Source organism: Suillus bovinus, assembly GCF_016758785.1.
Source record: "Suillus bovinus strain UH-Sbo-P2 chromosome Unknown EDB93scaffold_13, whole genome shotgun sequence".
NCBI lineage: Eukaryota > Fungi > Basidiomycota > Agaricomycetes > Boletales > Suillaceae > Suillus > Suillus bovinus.
In genome coordinates, this window is record NW_024542069.1 from 591,559 (window position 1) to 607,715 (window position 16,157).

At 47.4% G+C, this 16,157-nt stretch overlaps 3 protein-coding genes across 3 annotated transcripts; 1 reads left to right on the forward strand and 2 right to left on the reverse strand.

Annotated features, from left to right (window-relative positions):
* Positions 1-632: 632 nt before the first annotated feature.
* EDB93DRAFT_1248317 (uncharacterized protein) lies at positions 633-1,451 on the reverse strand (the record flags this gene model as incomplete). Its single annotated transcript, XM_041452698.1, has 7 exons — positions 633-710; positions 769-816; positions 875-922; positions 1,086-1,121; positions 1,180-1,224; positions 1,277-1,327; positions 1,380-1,451. The coding sequence occupies 7 exons, from the start codon at positions 1,449-1,451 to the stop codon at positions 633-635; spliced, it is 378 nt and encodes a 125-aa protein (XP_041310058.1).
* A 2,755-nt stretch (positions 1,452-4,206) lies between these two features.
* On the reverse strand, positions 4,207-5,524 carry EDB93DRAFT_1102284 (uncharacterized protein; the record flags this gene model as incomplete). Its single annotated transcript, XM_041447191.1, has 12 exons — positions 4,207-4,368; positions 4,397-4,444; positions 4,503-4,550; positions 4,609-4,656; positions 4,715-4,762; positions 4,821-4,868; positions 4,927-4,974; positions 5,033-5,080; positions 5,139-5,186; positions 5,244-5,291; positions 5,344-5,400; positions 5,453-5,524. 12 exons carry the CDS (start codon positions 5,522-5,524, stop codon positions 4,207-4,209), a joined length of 723 nt encoding a protein of 240 aa, XP_041310059.1.
* Positions 5,525-15,485: 9,961 nt separating this feature from the next.
* Positions 15,486-15,830, forward strand: EDB93DRAFT_1081290 (uncharacterized protein; the record flags this gene model as incomplete). The annotated part of the gene is made up of 1 exon (XM_041445605.1): positions 15,486-15,830. A coding segment is annotated over one exon (345 nt), but the record flags the coding sequence as incomplete, so codon positions are not given.
* Between the last annotated feature and the right edge of the window lie 327 nt (positions 15,831-16,157).

The following is a 16,157-nucleotide window of genomic DNA, read 5'->3' on the forward strand; positions in this document are numbered from 1 at the left end:
CAACGCACGTCCGGGGAACCAGGAAATACTCCCAAACCCAAGTACTGGCTTCTACTCAAATGGCAGCCTATACATACTAAGCTGTTTGGCTGCTCGTGCACCCCATCGTCCTTCATAAACCGACTGGTCACCAATCTATGGAAATTTTCAGAGATAAATGCAGTGGGTGCCTGCCAGGCGGCAATCATTTGTACGCTATACATACGTGTGGATTACCATGATTCGGATGGACAGGTTTTATGCCTGCAGCATTTGAACATTTGTTTCTTTACACAGGTAAGTAGTAGTACTCATCCATGTTGGACTTCGGAGATTCACACAAGTTCGATAGACAGACACGCGATCGACAATACACCTAATATTTCAATTTTCCTTATACTATTCCACTTGATATTCCTTATAACTTGTTCTGTATAAAAGTCTGATTCCGCGTAGTAGTTGCCTTGTGCGCAATGTGCCGCGAGTCAACACGCGAAACAAGTCCTACGTTCAGAGTCCCTGCATATATTGTATGGTAAGTTTAACATGCTGAGATTCAGTGCGAAACAAGGCTTACACGTCCACCCACTACTGGCTTGCCTGGGTCTGGTTCTGGAGACTCGTCTTGCGCACATTGTATGGTGAGTTTGACATTATGAGATTTGATGTGAAACAAAGCTTACACGTCCACTCACTACCGGCTTGCCTGGGTCTGGTTCTGGAGATTCGTCCTGCGTATATTGTATGGTGAGTTTGAAATGATGAGATTCGGTGTGAAACAAAGCTTACACGCCTACCCACTACCGGCTTGCCCGGGTCTGGTTCCGGAGTCTCATCCTGTACGCATTGTATGGTAAGTTTTACATGATGGGATTCGATGTGAAAAAAAGCTTACACGTCCACTCACTACCGGCTTGCCTGGGTCTGGTTCCGGAGTCTCATCCTATACACATTGTACGGTGAGTTTGACATTATGAAATTTGATGTGAAAAAAAGCTTACACGTCCACTCACTACCGGCTTGCCTGGGTCTCATCCTGTACGCATTGTATGGTAAGTTTTACATGATGAAATTCGGTGTGAAATAAGGCTTACACGTCCACTCACTACCGGCTTGCCTGGGTCTGGTTCCGGAGTCTCATCCTGTACGCATTGTATGGTAAGTTTTACATGATGAAATTTGGTGTGAAACAAGGCTTACACGTCCACTCACTACCGGCTTGCCTGGGTCTGGTTCTGGAGACACCTACACACATTTTATGGTGAGTTTGATGCATTCGGTGCGAGGGAAGGCTTACTGGGGCCACTCTCACGACAATGTTACGAGTGTGAACACTAGGGCGAGCGGCCTGCAGACATCGTATGTCAATATGTCAATATTTATCAAGATGCGGGGCTTACTAGCACTTCAGTGTTGACGAGGGCCGTTAAGCCGAGGAGAACAACGAAAACAGTAGAGACGCGGATAAACATGATGGTAAGTTGATTTCACTTGTAGAGAGGTTGTCAGCAACTGATTGTTGGCGCCCTCTGTTTTATACCCTACAGAAAAGGACCCTAAGTCGTCTTTTGGATATATGATCATAGTACTGTGGAATTGAGATGAAATTCTTCAGTAGTATTCATCCACTAGCAAAGAGGTCAGCTATCAAAGCATACGTGTCTCGAGTCAATCCGATTGAATGCAGTTCAAATTGCTGCAGAGCTGGACCCTAAATACTTGTTTTGATCAATCCCCATCTTCCAATTCAGTAGGGAGAAGGGCTCTGTGAGCTGAGTTGTAGCAAACAATCGTATTCCCATCTGTCCTACCATGACTCACTTTCCAGCTGACCGAGGTACCAAAAATCATCAAAACCACCGTTCCTCCTCGTAGCAATGCATGACAAACGGCAAAAACGGTATGTTCAATGAGCGGTATCACTAGGCCAGCGCAGGGTGAGTTTCTAACCTTGTGTATATGCGATCTACGCATGCCATCAATTATAAATGTTCATTCGATCCTACTAGGTTCTGATAGGTCACAGCATAGGCGCCGAGCAACGTGGTAGCACTAGTATGGAGGTTGTACACTTAGATGGTAGGGCAGGACCAGGCAGAGCGACTTTTTTGGTGTCAGGACAAAAAAAAGAAATCTCATAAAAGATGTATAGAAGGCACCACTGGACAGAATGAAATAAACAATTGCGGGGTGGAAACGAACATTCCCAGTGAGAATGAAATTTGTTATCTCTCGAAGAGGAAACTTCGTGCTCACCATAGTACCTCGAACACAGTCACAACCTAGTATAAGGTCTCTTGAGATGGGACTATGGAATATGGTTGAGCTTCGCTAAGAAATTTGCATGATTAGGACGGACGAATAATTGTTTGCACTTCTAAGTTAGATGGTGTGGCACCACAAAATTTGAAGTCAAAAACAAATGCACATAGCTGTAACAAATTGTATCCAGGTGCAAAATGAGCGTATTGCAATAGTTTTTCTGATGTCAATTTATGCACCAGAATAACGACACCACCAATTAGCATAATAAGCTATTATATATGGAATATATGATTAGGATTGATGCAGCCTAAGAGTTGATGCGGCCGTGATGCGACATGGTTGAGCCTGACGTGTACGGGCTGATACGGGAGAGTGCTTGTGAGGTGGCATGGATGAGACTTTACACGGCACGAACGAGGCATGGATATTATAAGGCCCGACATGGTCGGACGAGGCTTGATGCCTTTTCCTATTTGTCATCCAATATTAATGACCTTTTTCGCACGCTGTCTCTTATTCATGTCTTGAAACTTGTATCTTAGCTTCTACTTTCTACGGTACAAACAATGAACATTCACAGAACATTAATGGTTACTAGAGTCCAAGTGAACTCGGACCACCATTAATCGACAGCAGAAGTTTGCGACATACTCAAAGGTGATTCATCCCCGGCACAGTATGACAAGAGGCTTGCTGACTCGCGGCTGATTGTACATCATGTGCTATTTGTCTAGTGTCCGTATGCATGGCAGCTAGCAACCATGTCGCAGCTTAATTTTGGGAATCTTAATGGCAGGTAAGGTAGACGACATGCATTTACTGTAAACATCACGTGCTTTGACCTAGGTGTGACGCTACATTAGCCCGGACGGATAATTGCTTTGCGTTCGGTCATATTTCTCATTATGGACTGTGTTAGTCGAGCTTAACTTTATTTACGCCAGGGTAATTGGATGAGCGTGCTCCTCGGCAGCCTTGTCCTTTGGGTCTTCCCGAAGTTTACTCTCGATTTGGGCCTGTCCCTATGCTTTCTACGAGTAATGCCTTGTGCATGCTCCTTAGCAGCCTCGTCCTTTGGGTCTTCCCGAAGTTTACCCTCGTCTTGGGCCTGTTCCTATACTCCCTGCGAGTAATGCCCTGTGCATATTACAATGTGACTAATACATCTCATGCAATCCTCATTGCCACCTCCTTGAGTGGGGCCTGCAGCCTGTGTCTAGCGAGACTCAGTGGGATAAGGTTCTTTACCTCTTCTCACTCGAATTATTTGTCTCGCTAGGTACGCTGTTCTTATTCAGTTCCTTTCTCTTTTCTCACTCGGATTATTCGTCTCGATAGCGAAGTTTTTGAACACCCACCCCACTTACTTTCCCGCCCACGTTGTACGATATGTATAGTTGTAACGTAGTCTCTCTTGACATGTCATAAACAGATAGTCGGAGATAGATGATTTGTTGCTAGAGCCTTTCTCTACAAGATATTTGTCTCCAATTTCCCAAACAGCAAGAATATTTAAAATCCAGGCCTGGCGAGGTAGCGACTGATGTAACATCGGAGCCATGGAAAAATGGCCTGACGGACAGTGAAGAAAATTTAAATCAAGGCCTGGTGAAAAGCGACTGTGACTTGAAAAAGGCATAGACACCATACGTGAAACTAGATTCAAAATTGAGGCTGTTCGTGCACCCGCAGCCATAGACCAGCTGGACATTAGTCTATGGAAAATTCAGAGATACATAGATGCAGTGGATGCCTGTCAGGCAGCCGCAATCGCTTGCACGCTATATGCACGTGTGGACTACCACGATTCAGATGGACAGGGTAAGTCTTACTCTCTGCAGCATTTTAACATTTGTTTCTTTATACCGGTAAGTGGTACTCATCCATGTTGGACTTCGGAGCTTCACACAAGTTTGATAGACAGACACACGATCGACAACAGACCTAATATTTCAATTTGCCTTATATCCGAGCACTATTCCACTTGATATTCCTTGTAACTTCTTCTGCATAAAAGTTGCATTCCGCATCGTAGTTGCCTTGTGTGCAATCTACCGTGGGTTGACGCGCGAAACAAGTCTTACATTCAGAGTCCCTGCGTACATTGTTGGTGAGTTTGGCATGCTGAGATTCGGTGCGACAAAAGGCTTACACGCCCACCCACTGCTGACTTGCCTGGGTCTGGTTCCGGAGTCTCGTCCTGCGTATATTGTATGGTGAGTTCGAAATGCTAAGATTCGGTGCGACAAAAGGCTTACGCGTCCACCCACTGTTGACTTGCCTGGGTCTGGTTCTGGAGTCTCGTCCTGCGTATATTATATGGTGAGTTTGGCATGCTGAGATTAGGTGCGACAAAAGGCTTACACGTCCACCCACTGCTGACTTGCCTGGGTCTGGTTCTGGAGTCTCGTCCTGCGTATGTTGTATGGTGAGTTTGGCATGCTGAGATTCGGTGCGACAAAAAGCTCACGCGTCCACCCACTGCTGACTTGCCTGGGTCTGGTTCTGGAGACTCGTCCTGCGTATGTTGTATGGTGAGTTCGAAATGATGAGATTTGGTGTGATACAAGGCTTACACGTCCACCCACTGCTGACTTGCCTGGGTCCGGTTCTGGAGTCTCGTCCTGCGTATATTATATGGTGAGTTTGGCATGCTGAGATTAGGTGCGACAAAAGGCTTACACGTCCACCCACTGCTGACTTGCCTGGGTCTGGTTCTGGAGTCTCGTCCTGCGTATGTTGTATGGTGAGTTTGGCATGCTGAGATTCGGTGCGACAAAAAGCTCACGCGTCCACCCACTGCTGACTTGCCTGGGTCTGGTTCTGGAGACTCGTCCTGCGTATGTTGTATGGTGAGTTCGAAATGATGAGATTTGGTGTGATACAAGGCTTACACGTCCACCCACTGCTGACTTGCCTGGGTCCGGTTCTGGAGTCTCGTCCTGCGTATATTTATGGTGAGTTTGGCATGCTGAGATTCGGTTCGACAAAAGGCTTACGCGTCCACCCACTGCTGACTTGCCTGGGTCTGGTTCTGGAGACACTTCCTGCATACATTTTATGGTGAGTTTGATGCATTCACTGTGAAGGAAGGCTTACTGGGGCCACTCTCACGACAATGTTACGCTCGTCAAGGCGAGCACTGGAGCGAACAGCCTGCAGATATTGTGTGACACTATGATCATATTTTACAAGATGCGAGGCTTACTGGCACTCCGGCGTTGACGAGGGCCATCAAGCCAAAGAGAGCGACTAAAACAGTAGAGACACGAATAAACATGATGTCGGTGAGTTGATTTCACTTGTAGAGAGGTTGCTGGCAATTGATTGTTGGCGCCGCCTATTTTATACCACAGAAGAGGTATGATCATGGTACAGGGGAATTGTATTCATCTACTAGCAAAGGGGTCAGCTATCAACGCATACGTGTCCCGAGTCAATCCGATTAGATGCTGCCCAAATTCCTGGATACTTGTTTCGATCAATCCCCGTCTTCCAATTCAGCGGGGAGAAGGGCCCTTCGTGCTCACTATTGGAATAGTTTTTCCGATGTCAGTATACACACCAGAATAACGACACCACCAATTAGCATAAGAAGCCATGGAATATATGATTAGGAATTTAGGATGCTGATGCAGGCCTGGGAGTTGATGCGGCATGGTTGAGCCTGATGTGCACAGGCTGCGGCGATATGGGAGAGTGCTCGTGAGTCGTGAGGTGGCATGGATGAGACTTTATACGGCACGAATGGGGCATGGATAAGGCCCGACATAGGACAAACACGACGGTCAGCAACACCCTAAGTCTGTTGTTGGAGCTCTGATAACGATCCCATAGAAGGGAACAATATAGATTGCTGGTTACAAGACTGCAATGGTAGAATAAACAAGGTCCAAAACAAGGAACAAAACTAATTAATTCCGGGAATGCGCCATAACCCAAATTGAAGGTCCGCTAGTCCCGGACCGCCTTTTTCATCCACTCCCAAGGTCGATATCCTCATCGACGATCTCTCTGAATGTTCCTATTCTCCAATTGTATACTCCCCAATTCAGCATTGTATACCTCCATTCTCCTCGAGGTGGTATACAAATTTTGAAACGTTCCCGTTCACGTGTGAGGAAAGTTTTGAATGCTTCATTGGTTCCATACTCATTCTTTAGGTCCTGTTCCGGCTCCCAAGTATTTTCTTCTCTCAGCTGTCCTCTCCACTTCACCAAATATTCCTTCTTGCCTCGTCTCTCCCGACTATCCAATATTTCTTCAACTTCATACTCCCGGTTCCTCCGAGATCTATTGGTGGCGGCGGCGATTGGTCATTGCTGTAACGGAGAAACGGGTGATGTGTAGGGACGGAGAAGGACGGTATGGAATACTGGATGGATCCGCTTCCAGGTGCGAGTAGGGTTTAAAAGTCCAGTTGCACAACCGGTCAAAGACTGCAGACCGAACCGTACCGCAACTTTTTAAGACCGAATTTTCGGTCTCGGTTTCCCTTAATTTGACATCTTGCGGTTGCCAGTTTATGCTACGTTCTGTACAATCCGCAAAAATATCGTCTAATTTTGAAAAAGTTAAAGGGGGGTAAAAGAGTCTCAATAATATGCTAAACACTGAAATTTTTTTCAGTAACTATTGAAGTTAGATCTAAATGTGACGCTCGCTAAAAGCCATCATCGACTATTCGATGATGGCAACCAATTTACTCGTCATCAGTCATTTACTCTTAGTTGCCTTCATTTTTTTAGATTCTTTCATATTCTATGCCCTACAGTATTTAAGCTCGTGGTTTACGTAGTTGTAGGGCAATTGATCTTATCCCCCGAATATCACTTTGGTTCTTACAGTTACCCTGTGTGAATCTCTAGCCTATTCAAACCTCAACTATCTCGTGTACACAATTCATTAATCGTTTCATATTTTTAACTTCGATAAACCCAAAGTTTTTTCCCCCCCTTCCACTATAGTCGTTGTCGAAGAGGCTTGATCACCCTCTGAAACATCGACTCATCTTTAAAAACAAACTCGACCCAAGAAAAAAAAAAACCACCTACAATATCGTTAGAAAAAGGAACATGCCCGTGAGCGCATTAGAACTTGCCTCCCTCTCTCCTCGACTGGCTCGAGGAGACCGAGCGTTGATGGCCGCGTCTCCGACAACGGAGGCGCTGAGTCTCGAGGCAGTATCCCTGCCTCTGGAGACAACAGGAGCAGTAGCCTGCTGGCTAACCCTGCCCCAGAAATCGGTCCTCAGGACATGAATGGGAGGACCCCAAGGTCCCCCAATGCAATAAGTGCTGTAAACAGCCCCGCTGTTAATAATTTAGCGCCATCACTGACTGATGAGACGCACCGAGTCACGGGAACTCGAAACATTGGTGCGCTTGGCACAATGTTCAGTAAAGATCCTCCTACTGGAGACGTTATGGGACAATTACATACCGTAGTAGTCCCTGATAATATGAATACTCCTCGTCTACAGCCTGTCTTTGATTGGTCAGAATCAATGGATGATGAAGAGCTAGGCAACGTGCCTGAGCTCCCAACCACTAGACCAAGCCCTGACACATCCCAAGTCAAGCTTGAGACTGCTAGCGAGCCTGCTGAGCAGGACAACAAACCTGAACCCATTAGACGCAGTGTCTTAGTGAATTACCTACGAGATTGGTCCGAATTTGACGAGGATATGGTTGAGTTCAATCGCCCTGGACCAAATGACTCCGACGAGTCCCTTCGGAAAATCTGGGACGATAACAACAGAGGCAGCTCCATTAGAGTCCAAAACTTCGCCCTAAGACAGTTCCGCAAAGCAGCCAAAGAAGAACTCACCAAGAAGGATGAGGAAAATGTCAATCTACGAGACTGTATTGCAGAACTTGAACTGCTCATGATAGAAGCTCAGACGAGAGAGGTGATGGCCCAGAAGCTGTTCAAAGAGGCGCAAAGTGCCCCCTGCTCCTGAACCCACCACCGCAAACTCAATGCCTGCCATTGTAGAGACACCCAAAATCGAAATGGTCGTCAGTAATGAACCCCGTACTGTAGAAATGGTGACTGACCCACCAGGTAGCAGAGACCCCGCACCTGATAAAACCAGTCAGAAAAAGACTGATACCTGATACTGGAGGGCATCGTCCCTCCTACCTAAGAAAAGTTCAGTTAAACGGGCAATAACAGGAAATCACCCTAGCGATTCTGACTCGTCAAGCCCGTTGTCCGATTCTGAGAGTGACAGTGAGGCGTCATCCACTGAATCCTCGGATAATGAGGAAGATATGAGATGGAAAATTGAAAGGACCTTCAGGAAGTCTTCAAGTAAGAACCTGACACCTTCTACAAGGAAGAAATCGAGGACATTACCAGGAATGACGGATGGATACCTGTCCGACGACCTCAGTGCTCAACTCCTTGCTTTAGAGCCCGAGTCTGATCACGATAGTGACTCGGACAACACTAGGAAGACAAAACGACTCGCACAATGAGAACACCGGGCACGATTAATTCTCCTGAAATATCAGCAAGGGTTCTTGAAGCACGAACCCCCATTCACTTACAATGGGGAGGTCAATGTATCCACTTTCAAGAAGTGGGTCCATGAGGTGCGCGCATGGCAGGACAGGGCAAAGCTGTCAACTCCCCAGAGCTTAAGCATGCTCGGGAAGTATCTAGGAAACAATGCTTATCGATTCTATGAGCGAGACATTCTTGATCTGAAGAAGCGATACTCACTCACCGAGTTTTTCGAGCAGCTCTTTGACTACATCTTCCCGACCAACTTTAGGATGTTGCAAAGACAAAAGTTCCTCGATTGTTGCCAAGATGGCAAGTAATCAGTTCGGGACTATATCCAGCGTCTTCGTGAACTTGCAGACACCACTGGAGACATCAACAAATGGGAGCTGGTACGACAGTTCTGGATGAACTGTAAGCCCTTTATCAAGGCCTCACTAGTGGATAAAGGCTATGATACAAACACCGTCAGTATTGATATGATCAAAAGGAAAGCGCTACGCACCGAACGTGCATTTATAGAAAATGCAAAAGACCCCCACGTCCTTCTAGCTCTAAACCCCACACTCGCAGCAGGACTTGCTAAAAGGGATACCAGTCATAACCGACACAATTGCAGGCATCACAGCAGGTCAGATCGACGATCTCGAACTCACTTGATCTCTGCTAATTCAGTGAATACTTGAGCCCCAAGCACTCGAAGTGACAACCCCCGTCGCAAAGGCCCTGGAAACCCTCGTGACTCCAAACCAACTTGCAACAGGACATACCGAAGCCCTGAGACCCTAAACAAACTCAGGGATTTGAATCAGTGCTTCGAATGTGAGCAAAATGGGCACTTAGCGAAGGATTGCCCTAAACGCCACCGTCTACCTCCAACTCAGCACCCAAAAGCCTCGTCCCTGTGCTCAAATGCAATCGGAGTGACTGCTGCTGACATAAGATCTGCTGCGATCGAGGAAGGTTTTAAACAAGGCCTGTATGGCTTTGCTGTTGGAATCACTGATAATGAACTCGATGAGTTAGAACGCCTGGAGCACGCCAAGCACTTAGTAGTGACTCACCAGGCATTATCTAATCTGCATATTGCAGTACCCCTTACCACTGATGAGTTGGAAGACCCCATCTATTATTCCTATAGACCAGACCGTTTCAGCCTAACTCAATGGGGAGATGCGAGCACGTACTTACTATCAGACAAGCACAATAACAACGAATACATCGTATATTACTCGCAGCTCAGCGACCCAGCATTCGATATCGTTATGTGGCTCACCATCTTAAAGATTCATAACTTTAAGTACCTTACCCACACCAAAACATCACTACGACCTACCTCACCAGGCCCAATCACCACATCGTCGAGGCTCGATCCCAGTGAGGCAGAGGACTCCGACTCCTCGTCCTGGGTTACCTCGGAATGGGGAAGTAGTGATTTTGGGGACAATATCAATGATGCCCCTGACTCCACATCATCCGATGACCTGCCCGGTCTCGAAACTTGCGAGTCGAGCGGTGAAGAGGAGGTGAAACCTACAAGTGAGCTCTTTTTCGGCATGGTTAACAATACTAAGGCTGACTTACCTGACTTGCATTCTCTCCATAGACAGGCAGCCAGACCAAAGTCTTCCGCCCGTATTCTCCCTAAGTTGATCATCGTCGCTGTTCTTCTTAATGGGAAACCGTGCAGAGCGCTTCTAGATTCCAGGTCGTTAGCAGACTTTGTATCTAGTACTATGGTGGATCAATTGAAACTAAAGTATGTGATGCTAGAGAAGCTCATACCACTCCAATTGGCTGTGTCTGGATCCAGAAGCGCCGTCAAAGCTACTACAACAGCCGAATTTGAGTACCAGGAAATTAAAGGTGTACGCACCTTCAATATTGCTAACCTAGAGTCCTATGACGTCATTCTAGGCATGCCCTTCTTGTTTCAGCACCAAGTGTTGCTTGGATTCAACCCATCTGAGATAAAAATCCGTAGCTTAGAGGCCTTACCAATTCGCAGAGCGCAGACTCAGATTCTTGAGCTGAGGGAACTGAACGTCCTAAATTGCACGATTGAATCATACTCGCTGGAACTGAGAGACTATGCTCAAGACATTTGCAATGATACTGTAGACACCCCATTGCCCCTGCTTCAGGTAATTAATCACGTCATCCCACTCATTGACGAGAATACGACTTACTCCTGGAGGCAGTCCAGATGCCCGGAAGCACTGCGTTCCCTCTGGAGGACTAAACGGGATGACTACATTCGCTCCGGGAGATGGGAGTTCTTTAGTGGTACGAACACAGTACCCATGATTATGATGAGGAAATCCACTAAAGATGGTGAGCTGCGTCTATGTACTGTTTTAGACATGAGAGAGTGTAACAAGAACACTCGTAAACTGGCCTCCCCTCCACCTGACATCAAGACGATCCTGTGGAACATTTCGTCAAGACCATTCCGATCACTCCTGGATGGGAAGGATGCTTATGAGCAGATCCGAATTGTTCCGGAAGATGTACCTAAATCACTCTTCGCTACTCCTGATGGTACAATTATTAGCCATGTTATGCAAATTGGAGACTGCAATGCAGGAGTGACGTACCAATCATTGATGAACCATATCTTTGGTCCGTACTTAGGTGTATTTATGGACATATACTTGGATGACATAGTCATCTACTCTAATTCTGTGGAAGAACATGTCCAGCACGTCAAAACAGTAATCGACACCCTGCACAAGCACAAGTTCTACTTGAGCGAGCACAAACTTCAGTTCTTTAAGAACGAACTCACCATTCTTGGTCATGTCATAGATGAGGAAGGGATCCGCCTAGATCCTCATAAGGTGGACAAGATATTACACTGGAAGACCCCTACCTCTAAGGAACTCCTGATGCAATTTATAGGATCAGTCGGCTACCTCACAGCTGGCTGCAACAGCGTACGTGTACACATGCAGCATCTATCCAAAATCGCAGCTCAGACAACTTGCTGGCAGTGAACGCACACGGATCAACACGCCTTTGACCTAGTGCGTGAGTGCGTCAATGCTCACAGGGATACTCGAAGGAAAGCACTTGACTTACCAAACACCCTAAACGGATCCTCCCCCGTCAACTTAGTCACTGATGCTTCATTCACAGGTGCAAGCGGAGTTCTGTCACAAGGCGAATGCGTACAACAGGCAGATGTAGTAGCCTTTTGGTCCGGGAAGTTTAACTCTGCTCAGCAGAACTATCCCATTCACGAACAGGAACTATTAGCGATAGTAGAGTCCTTGAAATGGTTCCGTCACCTACTGATTGGAGTTCCATTTCACATATTCACCGATGTAACAATGGCCACGGCGCTGGGCTCGAAACCAGGCAATCCAATACCTACGTTCATACCATTCCCCGACCTCCCTTGACCTTCCGAAGGCCGTGCGCACTTGTCCGAACCTTCTGCAGGCAGTTTTTCGTGTTCTGAGACCTGTCCGAACCTCGCAAGTTACCATACCATGTCCTATCCTCATCCTTTTGACTTTGCTGGTGCATTTTCCTTTATTCTAACTATATGTTGACTACGTCTTAGTGCTACACGGATGACAATCCCATCAGCATCCTGTCGGGAGCCTCGGAATACGTATAAGCAGCACGCATTGCGGCTTATTACATGTATACTTGTATTCTTGCACGCCTCGCGGCTTATTACATAGGTTCGGACTTGCTTATCTCGCTACTAGTTTCGCCTACGGATTCCGGCCTCTCATGGAAGTAGGATATAATCTCGCTCGCTGGCTACTAATAGGGCACTTCACTTCCCATACTTCGAGCAGTAATTAGTAGAGTCACCTTGGTATAATCGTAAACTGCGCAATTGATCCTAGTTCATTCAGAACGATTGTCTGGCTAAACTGCTGCCAAGTTCGCACTTCATTTATTCTTGAGCCCCGATAGATTAGCATTGTTCTGGACTTCGGACGTTGCGCAAAGTCTTATACTGTTATTCAACACACCGACATACCAACACATCGACACACCGACATATATAGACCTTCGGACAGCTTTTGCAAGCCTCGGAAGGCATCGCGCTACTTCGGACAACACTTTCGCAGCCTTGGACTACCTTTGGTCGCATCGGACAAGTTTCTCGGTGCTTCAGAAGTAGTCTCGGAACTATGGACGAGCATTGAAGAGGTTTTCTTCCAATATATTGTCTACTCTCTAACTGTATAAGACTTCCCTTGCATTATCAAGGTAGTTTTTAGGTTGTCTCTTGGGACAAAGCATACTCGCATCCCTCAGGACTAGGGACTCACACTCAGTGGAGCCCAGACCAGATCTACTCTTTACACCGACCACAAGGGACTGGAGTGGATCACCACTCAAAACAAGCTGTCTCCTCGCCAGGCCAGATGGCTAGAGGCCTTGAGCGAGTTTGATTTTCATATCAGGTACCTCCCAGGCACTGACAATGTATTGGCGGACGCTCTGTCCAGAATGTACAGCAATGAACCGGCTGGCACTGGTTCGGCTACCTAGTGAGTATGTCAGCATGGAGGAAGAAGACATACCACGCAGTCTCCTACTGAACTTTGTGACTGCTCCAGTATACACTGGGACACCTCTGTTCCTGGGTGCTATGGAAAACAGACGGTCAACATGAATAGCTGAGGAGCTAGTGCACGGGCACAGCTCGGAGGACACGAGGTCACTCAAACATGCCGTCAGCATGGACCACAGCCTGCACGACACGAGGTTGCTCAAGCAGGCCATCAGCATGGACCACAGCCTGCAGGACACAAGGTCGCTCAAACAGGCCGTCAGCACAGACCACAGCCTGCATGACATGAGGTCGCTCAAACAGGCCGTCAGCACAGACCACAGCCTGTACGACACGAGGTCGCTCAAACAGGCCGTCAGCAAAAACAACAATGCGAACGACATAAGGTCGCTCAAACAGGCCATCAGCATGGACCGCAGCCTGCACAACACAAGGTCGCTCAAACAGGCCGTCAGCATGGACTGCAGCCTGCACAACATGAGGTCACTCAAACAGGCCATCAGTCGTGACCCCACCAACATCCCTGGCGCTGTTGACCCTCCAGTCAGCATCCAGGGAAGTGAGACCTGTACCACCCTGCCTAAAGCAGTGACAGGTAGCAGTGGCCCAGCTGAACTAAGCAAGTCACAAGGCATCACCAGACGGCCCCGTTCACAGGGAAGTGACTCACCTGGCTCGCACATAAAGAAAGTGACTCTGAAGTTAGGTAAACCCCCACCAGAATCACTGGAGGGCGGGTCAGCAGCAATGACAAACGACAAGCCTGAAAAGGAGAAAATACAGAAGCTGTCAAACAAGCACCCACAGTCAACTAACCTGGACCATGACACCATAAGCAGAAAGTCTGGGCAATCACTTGACAGTGCGCCCGTTGACGTAAGCAAGTCTGGGCAATCACCTGATCACATCAGTGCTCCCAGTCAAAATAAACAAGTCAAACAGGGACCCACAATGCACTGAATCAGAACACTGCATGCCAAAAGCCACTAGTCCCCTCCTTGAGTCTCCGCCCACCATACCTGAGATAATCAGCCTTGGTGACCCAAACATAGACATCTACAAGTCGATAAGAGGCCAGTACCACAGGGACCCATTCTTCGCCAAAGTGCTGGTGAACCCTGGATTGTTCAAAAACTTTGAGGTAAGTAATGAACAAATATTCCTCAGGGGTGGAGAGAAGCGCACACTGTGTATCCCAGACATCAAACTTGGCCCAAGACATGCCTGTGAGATCATCATCTCTCACGCACACTCGATTCTCGCGCACCTTGGCCCTTCAAAAACGCTACTGTACCTCCGGGACAGTGTTTGGTGGAAAAGCATGGCTAATGATGTTCGGGCATTCTGTGAGTCATGTCCCACATGCCAAGTATCCAAACCAACCAATCATCACCCCTATGGTTTACTCGAAACGCTAGAGGTACCGATGCGCCCTTGGGAAACGATTGGGATAGACTTCGTAGGTCCACTCCCAGAATCCAGGACCCTACATGGCACCTTTGACATGATGCTAGTTGCCATAGACCACCTAACGTCCATGGTACACCTCGCCGCTATGAAACAGACCTACCGTGCGAAGGACGTTGCCGAAGTAATGTTTCACTTGGTCTATAAGCACCACAGGATGCCAGCAAATATAGTAAGCGACCGTGATACACTATTTACAAGTATATTTTGGCAACGGCTCAATCAGCTCACTGGAACTGAACTATGCATGTCCACCTCGTTCCACCCTCAATCTGATGGTGCCACTGAACATGCTAATAGGACGATAACTCAGATGCTCAGGCAAATGGTCTCGCCCAATCAGCGAGACTGGGCAATGAAGTTACCCACAATTGAATTTGCCTTTAATTCAGCTTGCTCGGCCACTACCAAGTACCCACCATTTGTGCTCAACTATGGTAGACTCCTGCCTCCCCTGATTTGGAACACAAACTCCGAATATCCTGGAGTATGTGTGTTTGCTCAGCGGATGAAAGACGCCATTATGGACGCTCACGACTCCATTATAGCTGCTTGAGTGAAGAACACCGAAACCGCTAACCGAAAGCGAGTTGACTCCCCCTTTGTCAAAGGAGACCTGGTGTACTTATCCACCAAGAACCTGTCATTGCCAAAAGGCCGGGTGCGTAAGCTAGCCCCCAAATTCATCGGACCTTTCAAAATACTCAATGACTATAAGAATAACTCATTTCTCCTAGACCTGCCATCCCACCTCAAACAACAGGGACTGCACCCTGCATTTCATGCCAGTCTACTCCGCTTACACATCCCAAACGATGATCATCACTTTCCAGGGCGACAGCTAGAACATGTGTCTGATATTGGACACCTCGAGGAATGGTTCGTTGCAAGGGTCACAGACCACCAGGGATCTGGAACTGACTTGCTGTTCAAAGTCAAATACTCGACTGGTGACAGAGTCTGGTTCCCTTACCACCAAGTCTCCCAGTTGGAAGCTGTGACTCAGTACCTGGAAGCCTTAGGTGTTCCTAGCATCTCTCATCTCCCCAAGAAGCTCACCTCAGTATGAGGCGATATCCCCGTTAGTGCTATTGAAACTTTCCAGGCGGCCCGGGACTCAGTATTCGGTCTTACCAACCGAATAATTGAAAATTTCGCATCCGACGCTCGCTTAGCTCCTGTCGCCTCATCCTATTTAACCAGGCAACCCTTGGAAGCTGCTACTCCATCCCATCGAGACTTGCCCATGCCTCCCTTCACATCTACGTCTCCTGACTCCAATGACATGGTCGTTGATGAGTCTCCCACCGTTGTCGAAGCTGGCAAGCATACCCCTCGCTGATGCGAGTAATGAGAGACGGTGTGCTGTGAAGGCAAACGAGAGGCTACAGTAAGT